At 38.8% G+C, this 20,016-nt stretch overlaps 1 protein-coding gene and 1 long non-coding RNA gene across 5 annotated transcripts in view; one reads left to right on the forward strand and one right to left on the reverse strand.

The window, feature by feature from the left end:
• Positions 1-617, reverse strand: part of LOC139082987 (uncharacterized) — a 50,126-nt gene extending 49,509 nt beyond the window's left edge. The window contains exon 1 of the long non-coding RNA XR_011539414.1: positions 487-617. This is a non-coding gene — a long non-coding RNA (uncharacterized lncRNA). The remainder of the gene's footprint in view (positions 1-486) is intronic.
• On the forward strand, positions 360-17,645 carry CBLL1 (Cbl proto-oncogene like 1). Of its 4 annotated transcripts, none has more exons than XM_008532228.2 (6): positions 360-848; positions 5,692-5,859; positions 9,568-9,668; positions 10,029-10,112; positions 11,177-11,250; positions 14,125-17,645. In XM_008532228.2, exons 1-6 carry the CDS (start codon positions 836-838, stop codon positions 15,158-15,160), a joined length of 1,476 nt encoding a protein of 491 aa, XP_008530450.1. In that variant the 5' UTR covers positions 360-835; the 3' UTR covers positions 15,161-17,645. The 4 variants fall into 4 exon arrangements, with proteins under 4 accessions (XP_008530450.1, XP_070473285.1, XP_008530451.1 ...); XM_070617184.1 differs by having other exon boundaries at positions 449-1,497; XM_008532229.2 differs by having other exon boundaries at positions 449-848; positions 9,571-9,668.
• The last annotated feature ends 2,371 nt before the right edge of the window (positions 17,646-20,016 follow it).

A 20,016-nucleotide genomic window follows, 5' to 3' on the forward strand; every position in this document is an offset into this window, starting at 1 on the left:
TCCGCACCCTCCCCGCGGCCGCCCGCCCCTGCCCCTCCGTCCGGCCCCGGCACGGGGCTTCTGGGGGTCCCTAGCGCCACACGCGTTTCCTCTAGAAGCGTTATAAACACGTTTCAACGGTGAGAAACTTCTGCGTTGGGAGCAGGGGCAGATACCAAGGCTGCGCTGCGTGGGTCTGTGCAGCTCGTCACGACAAAGCAAAGCTGAGCCTTTCTCTCGAGCGGGGAGCTCCATGCAGCTCCGCTATCCCCCGGGTGACCTCCCCCGGGAGGCCGCCCTCCGCAGCGCGCGTGTTTACACTCTTCCCACACGGCGGGGAGGAGACAGCCGCCTGCGGTCCCGGGGGATTCCAAACCGTTACTCCGCCCGCCGGGGTGGGGCCAGCCCAACGGCCGAGCCTGCGCAGTGGGCCTGGCCGGCTCCAGGGCGCCAGCGTACTACAAGTCCCAGAAGGCAACGCGCCGTGGGGGCGGGCGGCCGCCTTACCTTCCGCGAGCTTATTTCTCCGGCTACTACCGCTCTCCCCCTCCCCCGTTCCCGTCGGTTTCTCTCCATAGTTAAAGGCTGCTTTGTCTCGAAGCACGTGAAGAGAAGCCTTAGCGACCTCCGCGTCAAAGCTCTTCGCGTACTCGCTCTCTCTCCTTCTGCCCGAACTATGCGTGACTCCCTCACCGGAGTGGGGTAGCGGACGCGAAAGAAGGAAGCCCCGGGAAGCCAAAGCCCGGGCAAGCTGGTCATACTTCCGCCTCCCGGGCTCCGGAAGGTAGCGCGCACGCGCTCCCTGCGACTCCGGCGCAGTTGACTTCCGCTCCCACTGTGCCCTGCGAGCCGAATCATGGATCACACTGGTAAGGAGGCGGAGGCAGTGGGGGTCTCGGTTCCATGCCCCCTTGGCCAGCCTGGGACGGGTCTCCCAGCAGGCGTGGAGGGGTTGCGCTCGCCCTACAGCACTGGGGGGTGGCGGTGAGAAAGAAACCTCACGGAGCCCTCCCCGTGCCCGGCAAGGGCCTGCTGCTTCCCGGCCTACCCTCCGGCGTGATACCGACAGCCTCGGTGCCGGCAACAGCCTCCTCTTCTCTGGTTCTGCTGAGCTCCGAGCCGGGACGGCGGGCGGCGCGGGCCCGTGGGGAGGAGAGAGCTGGCTCTTTTCGTCCCCATTCCGGGTCTCTGCCCTGCGTTGTGGGGACTGGCGGGTAGATTCCACTCTCGGAATCGGGGAAGCCTCCTCAGGCTGGGAGTCGATGCGTGAGAGTGGGTTGGAGACTTCCTGCTGTCTCAGTCAGCTTTGGGCGGGTGCAGCGCTGGTCGCCGCCGGTCTTTATTGTCTCTCCGGTCCTCTGTGGACTAGAGATGGGAGCGTGGAGTCGAATATGGTTTTCGGAATCTTTCTGCCTAAGCACAAAGCGTGCCCCGCGCTTCGGCTATGGTTCTTGCTCATTATTGGGGACATTTACAAAGGAGAGCCTAAAATCAAGATATTCTCATTCCTTTCTGCAAGTAAGAATGGCTCCGCTCTTCGTTTTGTGCTTTTTAGCTTTTGCTTTCTTGTGGTTTTTGGATATTGAGTGCGCTTGGAGTTAGAAAGTGCTCCGTACGGTTATATCAGCCATATCACAAGTAGAGAAAAAAGGCTTTTTCCTGTCTTAAGTATTTGTTAAGATGTCCTCAATCATAAAATAGCTACTAGTTGTATAATTATATCCATGTAATGAGTGCTAGTCAACATATAACATTAAAAAAATAAACGGGTGCTGTGGTAAAGACTAATAGGAGGAAGCTTAAGCGAGAGTAGTCAGGGGAGGTTTTTCTGCAAAGGTAACACTTATGACATCTGATGGATGAGAAGAATCTAGTCATGGAATAAATCAGGAGGAAAGCATTTCCAGCAAGTATAGTCATTCCTCGTTTTATCCTCGGGGGATTGGTTCCAGGACCCCCCCGCAGATACCAAAATCCGCGGACACTCAAGACCCTTCGTCAGCCCTTGTTTCCTGAAATTCTGCGTCTGCGGATTCAACCAACATAAGCATGTACAGGATCCACAGTTGGTTGAATCCGCGGGTGCGGAATTCGCAGATAGGAAGGGCCGGCTGTACAAAGACTCTGAGGTAGGAAAACGTAGAGAAGACCAGTCGGCTACAGCTTTAATTAGCAAGAGGGAAAGAACCTTAAGATGAGATTGGAAAGGAAGGCAGGAATCAGGTTGTGCAAGACTTTGAAGGCCATGGTAAAGTTTCGAATGTTAAGTGCTATATGAAGCCATTGAACAGAAGTAGAGGAGGAACATAATCTCTTCAAAAAATATAATAGGTTGCTCTATGGAGAATGGTGTAAGAGAGGGAGGAAAGAATAATAGAAAATACACAGTTTTGGAGGTGATTGTGGTAGACCAGAGGGGAGGCTTGGCTTAGTGAAGGTGACTTGGTTTAGTGAAAAGGGGACTGGGCAGATTCAATAAATATTTTGGTGGTAGAACTCAAAGCACATGCTGATGGGTTGGTTCAGAAGTATGTGAAAGACAGGAGAGATGCCTGAGTTTCTGGTTTGAGCAGCTAGGTTAGTGCTCTTTTCTGAGTTGGAGAAAACTTGGGGAGAAAAAGAGACTTTTTTGTTAAGGTGTAGAGGTGAGACATGGGAATTTGGGAACAAGATTTTGAACTGCCAAGTATGAGAGGTGTATTGAGACATACAAGGAGATGTCAAGTGGCGATCAAAGGAAAGGTCTGGCTGAAAAATACATGTTTGGGATATAGTACCACATAGCTGATATTTAAAGGCATGAGGACGGATGATGAGATCACTTAAGGAAAGGGAATACGGAAGAGAACAGGGCCTGCGACCAGGCTCTAAGAACTCTGGTGTTTGCAAATTTTATAGATGAAACCGTGCAGTCCTGATGTTGGAGTAGCAAAGATTCAACGTTAGCGGAATATTTCTCATTTGAGCCTATTACGGAGGTGGGAGTCAGGCCCCTTCCACAGTTTAGAGGATGTTACATTAGGAAATTATAATATGGGTGGGTATGTATCTGAGTCTTTAGCATCCTACTTCTCTAAGTTAAAAGGTTGCCTGAAAGTAAAAGTCATCCTAACGTGAAAATATTCACTAATGATCTGATCGCTTAAAAAATTAGTTCCTGCTCAGAGAGCCCTGCTGCTTAACGCTAGCGTCTTTTCTATTCATAGTTAATTTCATATGTCAGTGTCTTTCGTGTTTCATATCAGGAAATGGTATCAAATGCTGTACATTGATTGTGATTACAAACCTTACAAAAGATTCAAGTTTTCATGAAATTCATAAACGTGAATTTGATAACTATTTAAATCACAAAATCATTGGCAAGTAAGGAAATTCCAGTTAGCCAGTTAGTTGAAGGTATTATGACAGGATAGGCATCTTGAAAAAGTGATTTTAATACCAAAGGATTAAGAGAGACCCTTAGGGAAATTGACAGAACCCTTGAATCTTCTGCAAAAATGACTGATTTTATGATCATGGTGAAAAAGTCAAACATGAAATGAAGGGCTATCCTGTGATGTTCTAATAGAATTTTGCCAGGAAAATTACTCCAAGCAACTCCCAGTTAACACTTGATTCATTCTTTGGTGATTCTGAGAATTAGCGCTTAGTTGTAACTGTAACCTAAATTTTGTAAAATATTTCTTGGTTCCTTTAATTCAAGATAAAATTCTAAATAAGTCTTTTAAAAAACTTTCATAAAGTGTTCCTTTTTAAAGTGGATTCACCTTAAATGGCCACTTATATCCTTAGTTCTTACTTTCTGTGTAATATCCAAGGACTTTTGTTACAGGCTTTATGTTTTTAGTTGGCATATCCAAAAGGAAATTGTGCCGTATGTTCTGATTTTTAATTAAAAAAAAAAATCCAAGACAAACCCAGAATGGTGTCACTATTCAATGCTGTACTTTGTTTATGAACTTGCAACCCGAGGCAGGTGGCAAGGTGCTAAGGGACAGCAGGCTCTTGAAAATACTGCTGGGCTACACGAGCAACAGTAGTGAGCTCAAGTGTTCAGGGTGGTGAGAAAAGGACTTGTAGTAATGAAGTGTTGGTACTGTGATCATTCACCAAGGTAAAACTGTGGAGTCCTTTTAATATCTGAAGGACAACACTGAACGGTTAACGAACCTGTCTGCAACAACTTGCTTTTTTAAGTTCATTGGAAAATCAGGAATACCTTTTGAGCAAAAAAAAATTTGTCCTGTCATATCTGTCTTTTGGCCTCTATGTTGCTTGTAGGTACTTTTATGTAAATAAGCAACTAGAGTGAAAGCAGATGAAATACATCATTCCGCTGGTTAATACGTTTGGTAAAGTGTTGAAAGTTGATCAGGTTGGGTTTATCCTAACTCAGGATTTTGGCTGTCCATGTAATCCTTTTTCCATGAATTTTTTAAAGGATTAGCTATTAGAAGAGTAATAGTAGAAATTAGATTGAAAGATATTTAAAGTAATTATTAAGGACCCATTTGAATTTTGTTCTATGTAGTGATCAGAAAGAGTGCAAATCATTGTGAGTTTAACATATGTCTGTAATCCTGGTAGCCTTGGAGGTCGTTAGTACCAGGTTATTACTTTCAAATTTGGCTTTACTGATTTCATGTGGACGGTTTGGCTGTCGCTCTTGATTGTACTATCTCCTGCAGGGGTGGTTACACAGCCTTGTTCAATAACGTGACATGTTTAAAACATTACTGTTTAAAAAAATTATTTGCATTTCCTATTTTAGGGCATTTCCTTTTGTCTTTACTTGGTAAGTGAATATTTTCTATATTGTAATATCTTGTCATAGACTTGAAAAGAGGTGACTTTTAAGCTTCAAATGGAGTCACTTCTATGAAATAATGCTCCTGTTACTCATGGAGTCAATTAATTTATTTCATAACTAATAACAAGCAGGGACTTAGAAAGTGTCAGTTCTTTAGACCTACTTGAAGTACAGAAACCTTGCATCCTCCTAAACTATAATTTTCCATTACAGTGCTAAGAATCGCACACTTACGTGTGTATATCTAGAAATGTTATAGCACTAGTACAAGATGGCATGTTTCTACTAAATAACGTAATAATTTTTGCTATATTCCTGAATGCTTTTTAGAAGAACTGTTTGCACTTAAGGGAATAATTACCTTCCTTAAAACTAAAATTATTTAGTTCTGCCATTGTTGGTGTTAGTTTTGTGTTTCCAGTGTTATTGATTGTCCTGCTATAGATTCTGTTTACTAAATTAGTGAGTGCCTACTTTGCCTGCTTGATGGAGATTGGGGTAGTTTTCTTTCTTTTCTCTGCATCCTCCCACTTACTCTTCTTTTTCTTCTTTTTCAAAAGCTCTTATAGTTACTTCAAGATATGGGTTCCTATCTCATGAAGGATTTTGTGTTTCTGTAAACCCCTCTGGAATCATATGGAAGATTTTATTGTCCCCTCTTTAAGGAGCGGTTCTATAACTTGTCTCACCTTTTTAAAGGGTTCCATGTCTCTAAAAGCATTGCTTTAATGGTTTATCCACAATAGAGAAAATTAGCAAACAAACTTAAATAACACAATATTTAAAATCAGAACCCAGATAGTCAACCTTTGATGATATTGGGTGTGTTGTTTTAATACTTGTGGCAGAATAATCCTCAAAGCGAAAAACTAAAAGAAATTACAACTTTTTTCCTAACATAGACAATGAGTTACAAGGCACTAATAGTTCCGGATCGTTGGGTGGTCTTGATGTGCGAAGACGAATTCCTATAAAACTCATCTCCAAACAAGGGGGCAAAGCCAAAGCTGCACCGCGGACTCCGAGAACTATAAACAGGATGCCTGCAAAGGCTCCACCTGGGGACGAAGGTAATTTGTTTGAACTAACAGATCCAAAAGTCTTTCTGTTGTAGCTGCTTCCACCAAATAACCCATGTGATCTTCTTTACTTATACCTACCTTTTTTTTTTTTAAATCTTACTTACGTGCTCTCTTTGTTCTTCAGTCTTTTTGTTTGACTTCTCAGTTTGGAGTGTTGTACTTTTCTCTCTCATTATAAATGGTTTTGGTTTAGTTTCTTTTGTTGTTGAAAGTAACACTGCCTGTTGTTAAAAAAAGAAAGAGTAAACAATATAGCAGAAAGCATAATATTAAAAGTAAAATTTATCTGTCTCCCTCCACAATCCTTCTCCCCCAAAATAATCTGTTATCACTTTTTTATACTTTTTTGTGTATAACTACACTGTTGTCATGTAAGATGCATTTGAAGTTTTGCCTTATCAGTATGTACAGATGTACCTCATTTAAGAAGATAGGTTTAGGTATTTCATTTATGAATACGCCATAATTTATTTAACAGTTTTTCTGATTTTTTGCTGTTAAAAACAATGTTGCTTAGATACAGAGAACAGATTGGTGGTTACCAGAGGGGAAGGAGGTGGGAGAAGGGTGAAAGGGGTAAAGGGGCACACGTGTACGGTGACGGATGGCAACTAGACCTTGGTGGTAGTAAACACGATGTAGTCTATACAGGAGTCAAAATATAATGATATACACCTGTAATTTATATAATATTATAAACCAGTGTCACCTCAATAAAAAACAAACTCCCCCCCAAACCCAATATTGCAGTAAATATCCTTGTACATATAGCTTAGTATGTATACTTCGTAGGATTTAAACTTTGCATGAATTTGGGCATTTAAAAACTTGATGAATACACTGCATTTAGAATTTAACATACTGTCAAATGGCTCTTCAAAAAAAGTAAGTCAGTGTATACTCCCACACACCAATATTGGTACTATTAGCTGTTAAAAATTTTTCCTTTGATATACATTTCTTTAATTATAAGTAGGATTGCATATCTTTTCATAGTATTAATCATTTCTTATGCCTAAGGTCTACCTGTTCATATCCTTTTCCCTTTTTTCCTGTTTGGTTGTCTTTCTCTTGATTTTTATGAGTTTTTTGTAAATTAATAAAATTAGCCCTTTGTCATATATCGTGTGTATTCCCCATTTGTCTTTTGAATTTTATATAGACAATTTTTCTTGTAGAGAAGCTTGAAGATTCTGTGTAGTCAAATATCCAGTCTTTTATGACTTCTGGGTTTTATGACATTCTTAGAAAGGCCTTTCCCCTATTCCCTGAGTATGAAAGTTTTCCCATCTTCCCGTTTAGTACAGGGTCAGCAAATCTGGCCCTGTTTTGTAAATAAAGTTTTATTGGAACACAGCCATGCCCATTCATGAAAGTATCATTTATGTCTGCTTTCACACTGTGATGGCATATTTGAGTAATTGAGAGAAGCCATATGGCCTGCACAGCCTAAAATATTTACTTATCTGGCCTTTTACAGAAGAAGTTTCCTGAGCCCTATTTTGGAACATTTATGGCTTTGTATTTGGTTATTAAACAAAAAAACAGTGGAGTCTGGCTCTTATTTATTTTTTTCTCTAAGACACCTTGCTGTTTGTCCCAACCATTGAATAATCTGTCTTTTCCTTGTTTTCCTTGTTAAATAGGAATCCCACCATTATCTTTTTTTTTGACGAAGATTAGCCCTGAGCTAACTACTGCCAATCCTCCTCTTTTTGCTGAGGAAGGCTGGCCCTGAGCTAACATCCGTGCCCATCTTCCTCTACTTTATATGTGGGACGCCTGCCACAGCATGGCTTGACAAGCAGTGCATAGGTCTGCACCCTGGATCCGAACCAGTGAACCCTGGGCCCCCACAGTGGAACATGATGACTTAACCACTGTGCCACCAGGCCGGCCCCCGACCATTACCTATTTTAAAGTTCTAAAAGTATTTGTGTTTATTTCTAGATTTTCTTTCTATTCCAGCAATTTGTTTATATTTCTTTTTCAGAATCAAACTGTTTTAATTATACCGTATGTTATGGTTCCTTTTATTGTTGGGTATCTCTCTCTACCTAAACAAGTACATTTGAAGTTAAATGTTATAAATTGTGGTAGCGGCAACTTAGGGCTGCTGCGGCACTATCTGTAAGCTAGGTTCCCCCTCTTTGGCCTTTTTGTTTTTTAAATAATTTTTAAACACTATACAGTCACATACAAATAAATTCTTGTTGTAAGAATCCAAACAGTGCAAAAAAGCTAAAACCCTCCTTCCATCGCTTTCCTCTGCAGTGTTCCCTCGTCTCCTCCCCAGCCCAGGCCCTTTCCTAGAGGACCTGCTGCTGCCAGCCTCTCTCTAATAGAGCAAACTAAGGCGGAGGATAATTTTCGGATACTTTACATTCACCTCTTTGGTGTAAAGAAAAAAAAGTTTTCTTTCCCCTTAACATTTGAGTTTTGGGTGCAGTTTGAATGAGTCTGAAAAATAGTGATCCTAATTTCCTTGGCTGCTGTTCTGATCAATAATTTTCTGAGTTTTAGATAAATAAGAAAAATTGCTTTTCATTATTTTGAGTTTTAAATGACACCAGCCTTTATAAGGTATAAATGGACCGTATAAGAGCCTAGGGTCACTCATTTGTAACTTATAAGAGCATTCTATGAACTCGGTGTTTGTATTGGAGGTGATTAGATAGCAGTACACTGGAGTATCTGTATCAGCTTCGAAAACTTCCTGCATCACCGTGTGTGTGTGTCCATGTCCATGTGTCCATCCGTACACAGGTGCTGTAATTTAGTTATGGGGGTAGAGTTAAAACTTGTGTGCTTTGGTCCTTTGTTTACCAATTCTAGGGCCAGAAATGTCTCGAGAAGCCTGGCACTGTGGAGGGGTAGATTGTCTTCTCAGCCTTACTTTAGGTAATTGGACTCTCCCTAGGCTCCCCATCAGACTTTCACAAGTTTGCTTCTTTTGCGTGAGATGAGGGGATTATCATCAACTTTTTAATTAGGTCAGAGAAATTGAGACCATTTGATCTTCGTATTGTCTTAAGTTTTTTGGGATTGATGTATGCAGTGTAGGGGGAACCCTTGTAAGTAGATTTGCTGTGGCTTCTGCTGTTTGGGTGATTAACCAGGGAGAGGTTGTAATTGAAAGGATGAACTGTGAATGTGTTGTTTCTAAACTCAGGCTCTGTTTAAGGCTGAAGGAGAGGTTACCTGATTTACTAAGTCGTAAGAAAATCTGCAGAATTCTTTATGTTTCCATTATATTCTTTCAGTAGTAAAATCAACCTCTTGCAGCATGATACCACTGTTCTAGATAGATTAGAATTAATGGTTATCAGTGTCTTAAAGATTTGTGCGAGAAGCACGTAATTAAAGTTTTATACTAGAGATCGTCTGGTGAATTAAGAGTAATTGAATGGGAGTGAAGAGGTCTGAGGTCTGTTTGTGGCTCTGCCACTGATCTGTGTGTTAGGTGATGGGTCTGCAGACTGCAGTATTCTCGGTTAGGGAGTAAGGGTTGGACTAGATGATTGCTGAGAGCACTTCTGGTGATGTTTTAAATGAGTCTTGATTGTCTTGTTGTTGGAAGAGCTCTGAAAGGCATGGGGGGGCTTTTCAGTGAACAGGCCTGTTTGCCGTGTATGTGTGCTCCTGAAACGAAATCGAAGATTTGAAAAGGTAATAGGTAACACTTTCTTTCCTCAGAAGGATTTGATTATAATGAAGAAGAGCGGTATGACTGTAAAGGGGGCGAGCTGTTTGGAAATCAGCGAAGATTTCCTGGACACCTTTTTTGGGACTTTCAGGTATAACTAAAAATAAAACATTTTATTAGAACAATTCAGAATACATAAAGAATGGTATGAACATCTATTATAGCTGTGCCTTACAGCACACACAAATCATTTGTTTATTAATGCTCTGTTTTCACTATTTCCAGAAATAATTTGAAGTAATTTTCAGTAAAGTCAAGTAAAATCAGTGACTCAAACAAACTAATGGTGGTACACCTGATGGGGTGGAATATGTGGAGATTATACCAAGAAAGCTTTATTTCTAATTGTTTAAACAACTGTTATAAAATACTGACCAACTCATTATGTAAAGTATAGATATAATTTTTAGAAATGCCTAAAAGTGAAATTTTAATTATATCATTTCAACAGATAAACATCATAGGTGAAAAGGATGATACACCAGTTCATTTCTGTGACAAATGTGGATTGCCTATTAAAATCTATGGGCGAATGGTAAGTATAACTAAATTAAATTCTATTTTGTAAATATAAACATTTGCATAGAAGTAGGATTCTGAAATTTAAGTAGATAGGTTTATTATTGTGTAATGACTAAGTTTGTGACATTTTAAATAAGTCTGAAATAGCTAAGGGAAATTTTGGGATCATATGCATTTAATATAATTATCTTGACAAATTCTTGAATTGCTTCTAAAATATGTATTAAGGAAACGAACTTCTGAAAACTAATTCTTTGGACTGTTTGCTGTTTACCTTTATTCTAGTTTATTAAGGAAAAATGTTTTTTTCTTGTTTAAGAGAATAAAATAAGTTATTTATTTCTGAAGGCTGTAATTTTTAATATAAAACTGAATTAAAAATATAATTTCTGAGAATTGAATTATAATTATTAAAAAATTACAACTCTAACTATAATTTTATAGTAATTTTGACGCATCCTCCTTTAAAAAAAGATAGTTTTGCATTTGAAAAAAATTGAATTAAATAATATATCTGCGATGGTAGAAAGCATGGATTGTGCACTATTGCTTTGCTGTGCAACATAGCTAAATAACAGTAACAGGCTATGAATTTTAAAATGGTCTAACATCATTTTACTATGTACTTCTGATTTATTTTTAGATTTTTATAAGTTTATTAACTTAAGAGTACCAGGGAAAATGCTACTTATATTGACTGTAGGAGATAGTCATTATGTTATTGCTTTGGAGTTGTGTCAGGAGGAACAGGGTAATAAAACCTGGCTGCAGTGTTCTTTGGGAGCCTTTAACCTGTAGAGACCTTGGAGGAAATTCCTAGGTTTATCCCTCCAGAATGCGCAAGCCAAGGTGCATGTATACATTTATGGGGGAAAGGGCCAGAGCTTTCCTCCCATTCTCAAAGGGCTTTGTGACAGAAAAAGGTCAACTGTTGCTTTTTTTTGATTAGTACTTAATAAATGTTCATCTTAACAGTTCTCAAGTACCTTCTACATCTGGGTTTCTGTGCTTACTGTTATTTTTATGGAAATGTTTTCAATTGTTCCGTGCTTACCTGTAATATGCTTTTGTTCACAGATTCCATGCAAGCATGTTTTTTGCTATGACTGTGCTATTTTACATGAAAAAAAGGGAGATAAGATGTGTCCAGGGTAAGATCGTCATTACATTTTTAAATGAGAAGTTTGTGATGTAGTGATTTATAATCTAGGTTAAAGGTCAGGGTGTGGTGTAAGCAGTAGGTTACCAAAAGTGTCCACACGGCTAGTCTTTCTCTGTGAGCCCAGAGTTGGCCTGAGCCTTCTCCTTGGGATAGGGCTATGTAGTGATTATCAGTCAGTTCCAATTGGCCAAAATGACAAAATATGTTTGCCGTCACAAAATTAGTGTTATAAACCAAAACTAGTCATTTTCTTTTTTTGATGGGACACTGGAGAGGTAGTATCATGTAGTGGTTGAGGCAGACTCTAGAATGAGAATTCCTGTGTTCAAATTCCTGTTCTGCCATTTCTTAGCTATGTGATACAGGCTGTTTCTTCATCTGTAAAATGGAGCTAATGCTAGTCCCCACCTCCCTGGGTTATTATCAGAATTAAATGAGTTACTGTATACACCTAGCATAGAGTGAGTGCTCTGTAAGTATAGGCTCTTATTTATTGCCTTCAGATCTGATTATGATGTCTTGAGTATATTTTAGAACACCATCATGGCATCAACACACAAGTTGTGAAGATCTAGAGATATTGGTTGATACTGATTCATTTTGGAAGAGCCTTGAAGGATCCAGAATAAATCATTTTAGAACCCCTGAAAGTAGGCTTGAGAAAAGCTTTGAGAGAAACTTCCCTGGAACAGCTGTAGGCTTCCCGGATTCCTTATAACCCGTGTCAGCAGCTCTCCCAAGATTTGGGAGATTGGTGATAGTAAAGCTATGGATAATTGTAAGGGATGATTTCCTTTTATGGTGTAGAAGCTTGGCTCGTTGAGAGGGAAAGGATGATTCATAACAACTAATTCTCTTGGCATATTTTTATTAGCCCTTTATTTATTTATTTATTTATTTATTTATTTATTTATTTATTTAAAGATTGGCACCTGAGCTAACATCTGTTGCCCGTGTTTTTTTTTTTCCCTTCTTCTTCTCCCCAACACCCCCAGTACATAGTTGTATATTCTAGTTGTGGGTCCTTCTAGTTGTGCTATGTGGGATGCTGCCTCAGCATGGCCTGATGAGCAGTGCCATGTCCGCGCCCAGGATCTGAACCCGTGAAACCCTGGGCCACCAAAGTGGAGCACATGAACTTAACCACTTGGCCATGGGGCCAGCCCCTATTAGCCCTTTAGAGTAACAGATTATAAAATCTGTAGTGTGTGTTTAAACAATATTTTTTCCCTAGAATTATAATTCAGAGAGTTAGGAAGTTAAAAGTACATATTCATTTGTTTGCCTAATTTTCCCATACAGTGTACATTCACTTTAAATTATATAGTAAATTTGATTGCTTCATGGAAAAAAGGATTTTAGATGTTATAAAACACTATGTAGAGGACATTAAAAGGTTTTCTTTTTCTTTTATGTAAGTGTTCTAATGATAATATTTAGGAGGGAATTTAGTTTTGAGGTATTAAATGTAACTCCGGTAGGCACCTTACTGGTTGACCCTTAGCTGTTTTAGAATATAAGCCTATCTGGATTAGCAGACCCAGATCAGGAATGGAGAAATGGCAACCCAAGTTAATGTAAATATTATACATTACTGCCTTTAATCACCCAAAAGAAAGTGCCTCGCATCCTGTTACTGTGGAGATATTTCTGAGCTTGCAGCGAATTAGCAGAAAATGTTAGAAGTGTGCCAAATGGCCACTAAAGGGAAGACTACTAGTATCAAGAAGGATTGCCAGCCTTACAGCAAAGATGGAAATATAGACACAACTTAAAATCAAGAATATAGAGCCATTTAAATAGTCTCAAATGATTTGACACACATATTCAATGATAATAGCTTGTATTTGTGCATAGATAGTGCTTAACTAGTGATTAAACACTGTCACTGCCATTGTTCCGTTTATTTTAAGGATACTCTTAAGTAGGCTGAAGTCGGTATAAAAACATTGTGAGTTAGGTAAAGCAGGTGTTTAACCCCATTTTACAGATGAAGAAAGAATCAAAAAGAGTGAATGACTTCTTCAGGATTACAGAGCCATTACTAGATCTCACTTCTTCTGATTCCTAGTTCAGTCCTCTTTCCACTTTTTCAAGAAGACTCTAAAGATTCTAAAGGCAAGAGTGGATTAAATATAGTGAATGAAGACTGGTTATCATTTTGACCCTGACTCATTAAGAAAATGTTGAGTTAAATTTAATGCTTACCATTTAGAAGGGCAGGAGTGTGTAATATTGTTGAGTAGTAAATTTGTCTGACAATTCACAGAGATGCCTTTCTTCAGGGATTCAAGTCAGGGATTCAGTAAGGGTTTGAATTTAAATTGATTATGTTGTTTAATGTTCGGAATCCTGACGATTAGGATGATCTTAGTCATTTTTGTAGTCCTTGCAGCATCTTCCACCTAATGTCTTCCTCTTAGTATTAAGTATTTGTTCCGCAGATACTTATTGCTCAATAAACACTGTGTAAATTTGAATTCCAGGATTGTGACAGATCCTTTGGTTTGCCATTCTTGGTATTTTTTGCAAATGGATGCAAAGCATAGAGGAGTTGTTTGAGAAAGTCAGATAAATTCTATGTCTTGGGAAGAAGATCTTTTCCTAAAATATGTTCTGTTTCATAAACACTTAATTTTTCTTGTATTAAGAATTCTGAGGTTGGTAGAAATGCTGATGCTTAATAGCAAATAGACTACAAAGTGGGAAAGATGAAAGGTTCACTTACAGTAACTGTAACTTTTAATTGTAAACTTTGCAATATTTTCCATAACAAATTTTAAAAATAGGCATATCTTTGAAATTGTGTGTTATTTTTATAGTCTGTTTTTAGTAAATGAATTTTTTTCCCCTTCTGATTTAGCTGTAGTGATCCTGTGCAGCGAATTGAGCAGTGTACACGAGGTTCTCTCTTCATGTGTAGCATTGTTCAAGGGTGCAAGAGAACATACTTGTCTCAGAGAGACTTACAGGCTCACATCAACCACCGCCACATGAGAGCTGGAAAACCTGTCACCCGTGCTTCCATCGAGAATGTTCATCCTCCTATTGCCCCACCACCAGCTGAAATCCCTGAGCGTTTTATAATGCCGCCAGACAAGCACCATATGAGCCATATTCCGCCAAAGCAGCACATCATGATGCCGCCACCTCCTTTGCAACACGTGCCACATGAGCACTATAATCAGCCTCATGAGGATATTCGTGCTCCTCCAGCAGAATTGTCCATGGCTCCACCTCCACCTCGTTCGGTCAGTCAGGAAACCTTTCGTATTTCAACAAGAAAACACAGCAATTTAATAACTGTCCCTATTCAGGATGACTCAAATTCAGGTGCTAGAGAACCACCACCTCCTGCCCCAGCACCTGCTCACCATCATCCTGAATATCAGGGTCAACCAGTGGTATCGCACCCTCATCATATTATGCCTCCACAGCAACATTATGCACCACCCCCACCTCCTCCACCACCAATAAGCCATCCAATGCCACATCCTCCCCAGGCCGCAGGTACTCCTCACTTGGTTTATAGCCAAGCTCCACCTCCACCAATGACCTCTGCTCCACCACCAATAACCCCTCCCCCTGGACATATTATTGCCCAGATGCCACCTTATATGAATCATCCTCCTCCAGGACCTCCCCCACCTCAACATGGTGGTCCACCTGTAACTGCACCCCCTCCTCACCATTATAATCCTAACTCTTTACCCCAGTTCACTGAAGATCAAGGAACTCTGAGCCCTCCATTTACACAACCAGGGGGAATGAGTCCTGGTATATGGCCTGCACCAAGAGGGCCACCTCCTCCTCCACGAATGCAGGGTCCGCCTTCTCAAACCCCACTTCCTGGACCACATCATCCAGATCAGACAAGATATAGACCGTATTACCAATGATAATAGTATTTTGAACTGAAGTATGATGAGGAGAAAAACTCATGTATGGTCAATCTTTTAATTAAGCTTTGACTGTTTGGGGAAGGGAAAGCACCTCTTACTGAGGTGGCTGTAAAACACTTAGGGTCTTGGCTCTTAAAATGGTTTTAAATCCTGACCTTAGGATCGATCGCAAGTACTATACTGTAGTGCAGATAAGCGGCTCAGTTGAGCACAGCTATATTTTAACAACTTTGTTCCCTTAGTGTGGTAAATTGACCCAGAGGTGACCATTTGTAAAAAATTTGAAAAAAATTTTTCATTGTTCCACTTTCAGAAGAATTGCTTTTGTTAAACCCAATGTTTAGTTTTTCTTGTGATACATTTTGTTAACCTGTGTAAAAGGATTAAATTTCAATATGGTTGTAAAAATGCTATTTTTATGTGAATTTAAGTGCAGCCACATACTGTTTTTTAAAACCATATGTTTTACCACTAATTCCCGAAAGTTACAATAAAATCCTGAAAGTAAAAATCTACTAGAAGTTACTGTAAGGCAGACTGTTAAATGGTAGAGAATTATTTCACATTTTAGGCACTGAAATTTTGAGGTATATTAAGTAAACAATGCACTTCACTTGGATGCCTTTTCATTTTTAGGCGGCCTCAGGAGCACCAAAATACATTGGAGTTCTAGTCCTAAGATATATTTATGTTTGTGATATTAAAAGGCATTACTAAGTATTTGGAAAGATATGGCCAAGTGATCGACTCTACAGGCTCCATGCTGTTGGGGATGCTGTTACTCATTAATGCTTTTTACTGAATGGTTGGAATCACATGATGCACCACATTTATTAATCTTAAGTAGCGTTATTTTATAGAACTGTTTCAGTGGTGTTATTTAGATGAAGTGTGTTCTACTCTGCTCATTGTCTTAAACTAAATATTTAGGGCTGAATAGGCTTTATATAATTCCTCATTTCATGGTAGAGCTTGATCCTGTACTTAAGTGGGTTCTTGTTTATTGGGTTTTGAACTACAATTTGAATGCCGTGGAGGAATTTGAATACTGTATTAATGAAGGACATTCTTGTAATCACAAACTTGCATTGCTCAGGTTTCATTGCTGTGTGGTAAGGGTTTTTTCTCTGACTTGAAATTTAAAGGCTATTAATCATCTCCTATTCCTTTTATTGGTTAAACAGTCTAGAACTTGCAACATTTTAGCATGGTGTCAACAGTGAAGACTACCAGATGATTTTGTATTGGAGAAGAGAAAAGTAATGACTAAATTGTGAATTTCAGTGCTTTATAAGGTGCCTTTAGAGTCAGCTTTTGCATTATAGGGGGCTTGTTACAGTCCAGCTAAGATGACCACTTACAGTTTATACAGAACTCATATGTATAAATCAGCATTCTTAGGATATTATTATATGTCCTTTGAATAAACCCCTGTGAATTATTTCCTCTCCCCTAAAATGGTGCATAATATAAACATGAAATGTGTAGAATGCAGATATCATTTATTAAATAGTTTGTAGTGTATAAATTTAGGACATATTTCTTTTTGACAAAGGGTGAACTGATTGCTAATTTACCATTTAATTCTGTCAGGTACAGGAAAGACAACTTCTCATCTTGCATAATCGGATGCAAAGTCATCTAAGAACTTAGAGCTGAAGTTAGAAATATTATAAACGGCCGTTTCAACCTTGACCAGCCGAAAATAACGAATACACTTTTTTTTTAAGTTAAGTGATTTTTCACAGCTAGCAGTTTGAGAGTCAGTGTTGCTGCAATATTTCTAGTGAGCAGTTCTTGTTATTAGAAGCATGGGAGTGAAATAGTGTGAGATGGTGGTGGTAAGTGCTTCTGTCATATTACTGTAGGTACTCAGACTGGCGCGAACTTGATTCCCTTTCACGCCCTCGTTTAGGAACTGTTAAAATATGACTGTTGAAAATCCAATACCGTTCTTTGTTTCATGTAATAAGAAAATAGCCAAATTCACTTTAGAGCTTCTCAACTATTTATGAAGAGCTCTCCTGTTTTTATTGAAATTCACTAGAGTTCACTGTGGTATGAAACCACTTAGTCTATGTATCAGACGAAAAAATTAGTATCATAAAATTCCACATGTTAAGAGAATTCTCGTAGGCTTTTAAAAAAATGATTTATTTTCAGTTAGGTTTAAGAAATACATGTTATGCAGGGAGGCACATCAGATGAATGTGTTGTAGCAGGCAAAATTTTTAAATGGTGTTAGACTTGAATTCATCCAGTTTGAATGAGGGTGGGTGGGTAGAAAGACGGCGAAGTTCCTGTTAGTGTTTCTTTCCTTAAGGAAAAAGATGTGAATCCCAGCCTTATTTCAGGGAAGCCTTTGAAGCTATGATGGACATAAGTCTAAATTAAATGTATGTATGTTTCATTATATTGCTCTTAAGACTACTGAGGTGGCAGTTTAATTCTTAAAAACAATAAAATGGAAGCATAAATACTATTTTGCCTAGGTGAATTTTTACCTAATGGTGATACCTTTGGGAGAATACAGAATTTTCCGTGTTTATGTTGATAAAACGTTTACAGTACAATTAGATTCACTTTTTTAGAGATTAAAACCAGCACGTTGAATGTTAATATTTCTTCAGTGGCATGCTTGTTCAGAGTATAATAGAGTATTTGGGGAAATATGGTTGCAAAGACCATAAAAAACTACTTTATTCTGTTTTGCTTTGTAAAAGCCACTTTCTCAAAATCGTTGTGTAAATACTGATACCACTGAAATATAAATGGAAAGATACTTGAACGTATTTTTAATCTCACAGTAAGTGACTTTCCTATGAGAGGCATGCAGAGCAGCTTCAGGCTTTGTTCTGCCTCACGTACTGGGAGAGTATCATACATCTTTTTGGAAAAGCCTTCTAGTCCTATCTTTATGAAAAAGCCTTATAAGTACATGGAAAAAAACTCACAAGTACCTAAAACAAAAATATACTTTTCTAATTAGTAGATTAGCATCAAATGAATACATTGATGTTAATTGAGGTTTGACATAGTCATACGTGAAGATACTATATTCTGAGTGGATTCATTTTTCTTCATTGGTTTGTAACTAATCTGTTAAATTGTGGCCTAGAAACCAAGTAGAACTTACTTCCTACAATATATGCACAATCTAATAAAGCAATATTGGATATACTAGGCTTAAAGGGGTGAGAGAAGCCAGTTAAAGTAGTTGGTAGTGATACTAAGAAAAACAGTTGGATTGTAAAACAGTTTTTGTTTTGATTCATGCCCCTTCAATTTTGCATTATTGAGGGAAAAAGAGTTAAGGCAGAATTCTTAAAGCAACATTTTAGTGTTAAAGTTTAATTTTCCCATCTCCCTATCTTTAAGAATTATGAATTTTTAAGCATTACAGAATCACAGGATTGAAATGAACAATTATAATAAGGTCATGAGTGTAGCTCTTACACTTGAGCAGGACCATGTCTTTTTAAAAATCTAGCATTTTGAAATGTTAATCTATTCTATGAATTCAGAAAATCCCATTTCTATTCTAAGTAGTTGTAAGCACCAATTTTCATATTGCATTTAAGCCCGTTTCCTATTAATCTACCTTTAAAATTGTTCTCCCTTTGCCTTCCTTCAGATTGAAAAGTCCTGCTCCCTTTTACTTTTTTTCTGTGTTACTTTCAAAACCTTTAATTTTTTTGTTTTAAAATTTGTACTCATTTCAATTACATAAGCAATAAATCTTGGGGAAAAAGTATGATTTTACAAGTAAAGCTGAAGATCCCCTTGACCACTACTGCAATGAACATTTCCCTTCCAGAGATAAGTACTGTATGACTTTGGTGTGTATCATTTTCCTTACAGCACTCACAACTAAGTAGGCTCCGTGCTCTGGCTAAGCATCCTAACCGGTGATAAATGTAGTATTTCATGACCTATACTCGATATATACATACGGAGCACCTACCATGTGGGATAGAAAGATTCATTCTCGTATTAAGTGCTAGATACCATTCTAAGCACTTGGGATGCACAAGTCTTTAGAGATGGTCGATCAGTAAATTTAATCAAATATATAAATGTTAGAAGTGGGATAAAATCCTGTGGAATGAAGAAAAAGGATAATCAGGTGGTAGTAGGGTGGCAATCTGAAATAGAGTGGTCTGGGTAGAACTCATTGAAAAGATGACATTTGAGCAAAGATTTGAAGTAGGTGAGTGTTGGCCATGTAGATAACCCGGGGCAGAGCTTTCCAAGCAGAGGACACAGTCTGTAAAGGCCTTAAAGGGGGTTGCACCTGGCATATTTGAGGACCAGCAAGGAGACTGGAGTGGAATGAGAGAGACGAGTAGTAAGAGGAGGTCAGAGAGGTACTAACAGGGAATGGGGAGGTCACAGGCCACCTAGGTCATCCGAAAGACTCTGACCTCACTCCGACGTGGGAAGTCATTAGGGGGTTCTGAGCAATGGAGTGGAATGATTGGGCTCTTTTTAGAATGATTATTCTGGCTGTGTGTTGAGAAGAGAGGAGGGGGGCAAAGAGAGAAAGAGACCAGGTGGAAGGTGATTTTAATAATTTATACAAGAGATGATGGTGGTAGCATTATTTGTATCAAGAAGTGGGTGACTTGTAGGAGGATATATACAAAATAATATAAATATACATAATATATAAAGTATAATAAATTTATATATATATAAATTAAGCACTTATTCTATGCTAGACATGAGTAAATAAAGATGAGCAAAAGAGATATGGTCCCTGCCCTATAGGAGCTTACATTCTAACTGATCTAGGAATTGTTCTTGATAGTCATTCCAAATTTTCCTCAAAAAAATTTCTCATATTGTTTTTC

Source organism: Equus przewalskii, chromosome 4, assembly GCF_037783145.1.
Source record: "Equus przewalskii isolate Varuska chromosome 4, EquPr2, whole genome shotgun sequence".
Taxonomy (NCBI): domain Eukaryota; kingdom Metazoa; phylum Chordata; class Mammalia; order Perissodactyla; family Equidae; genus Equus; species Equus przewalskii.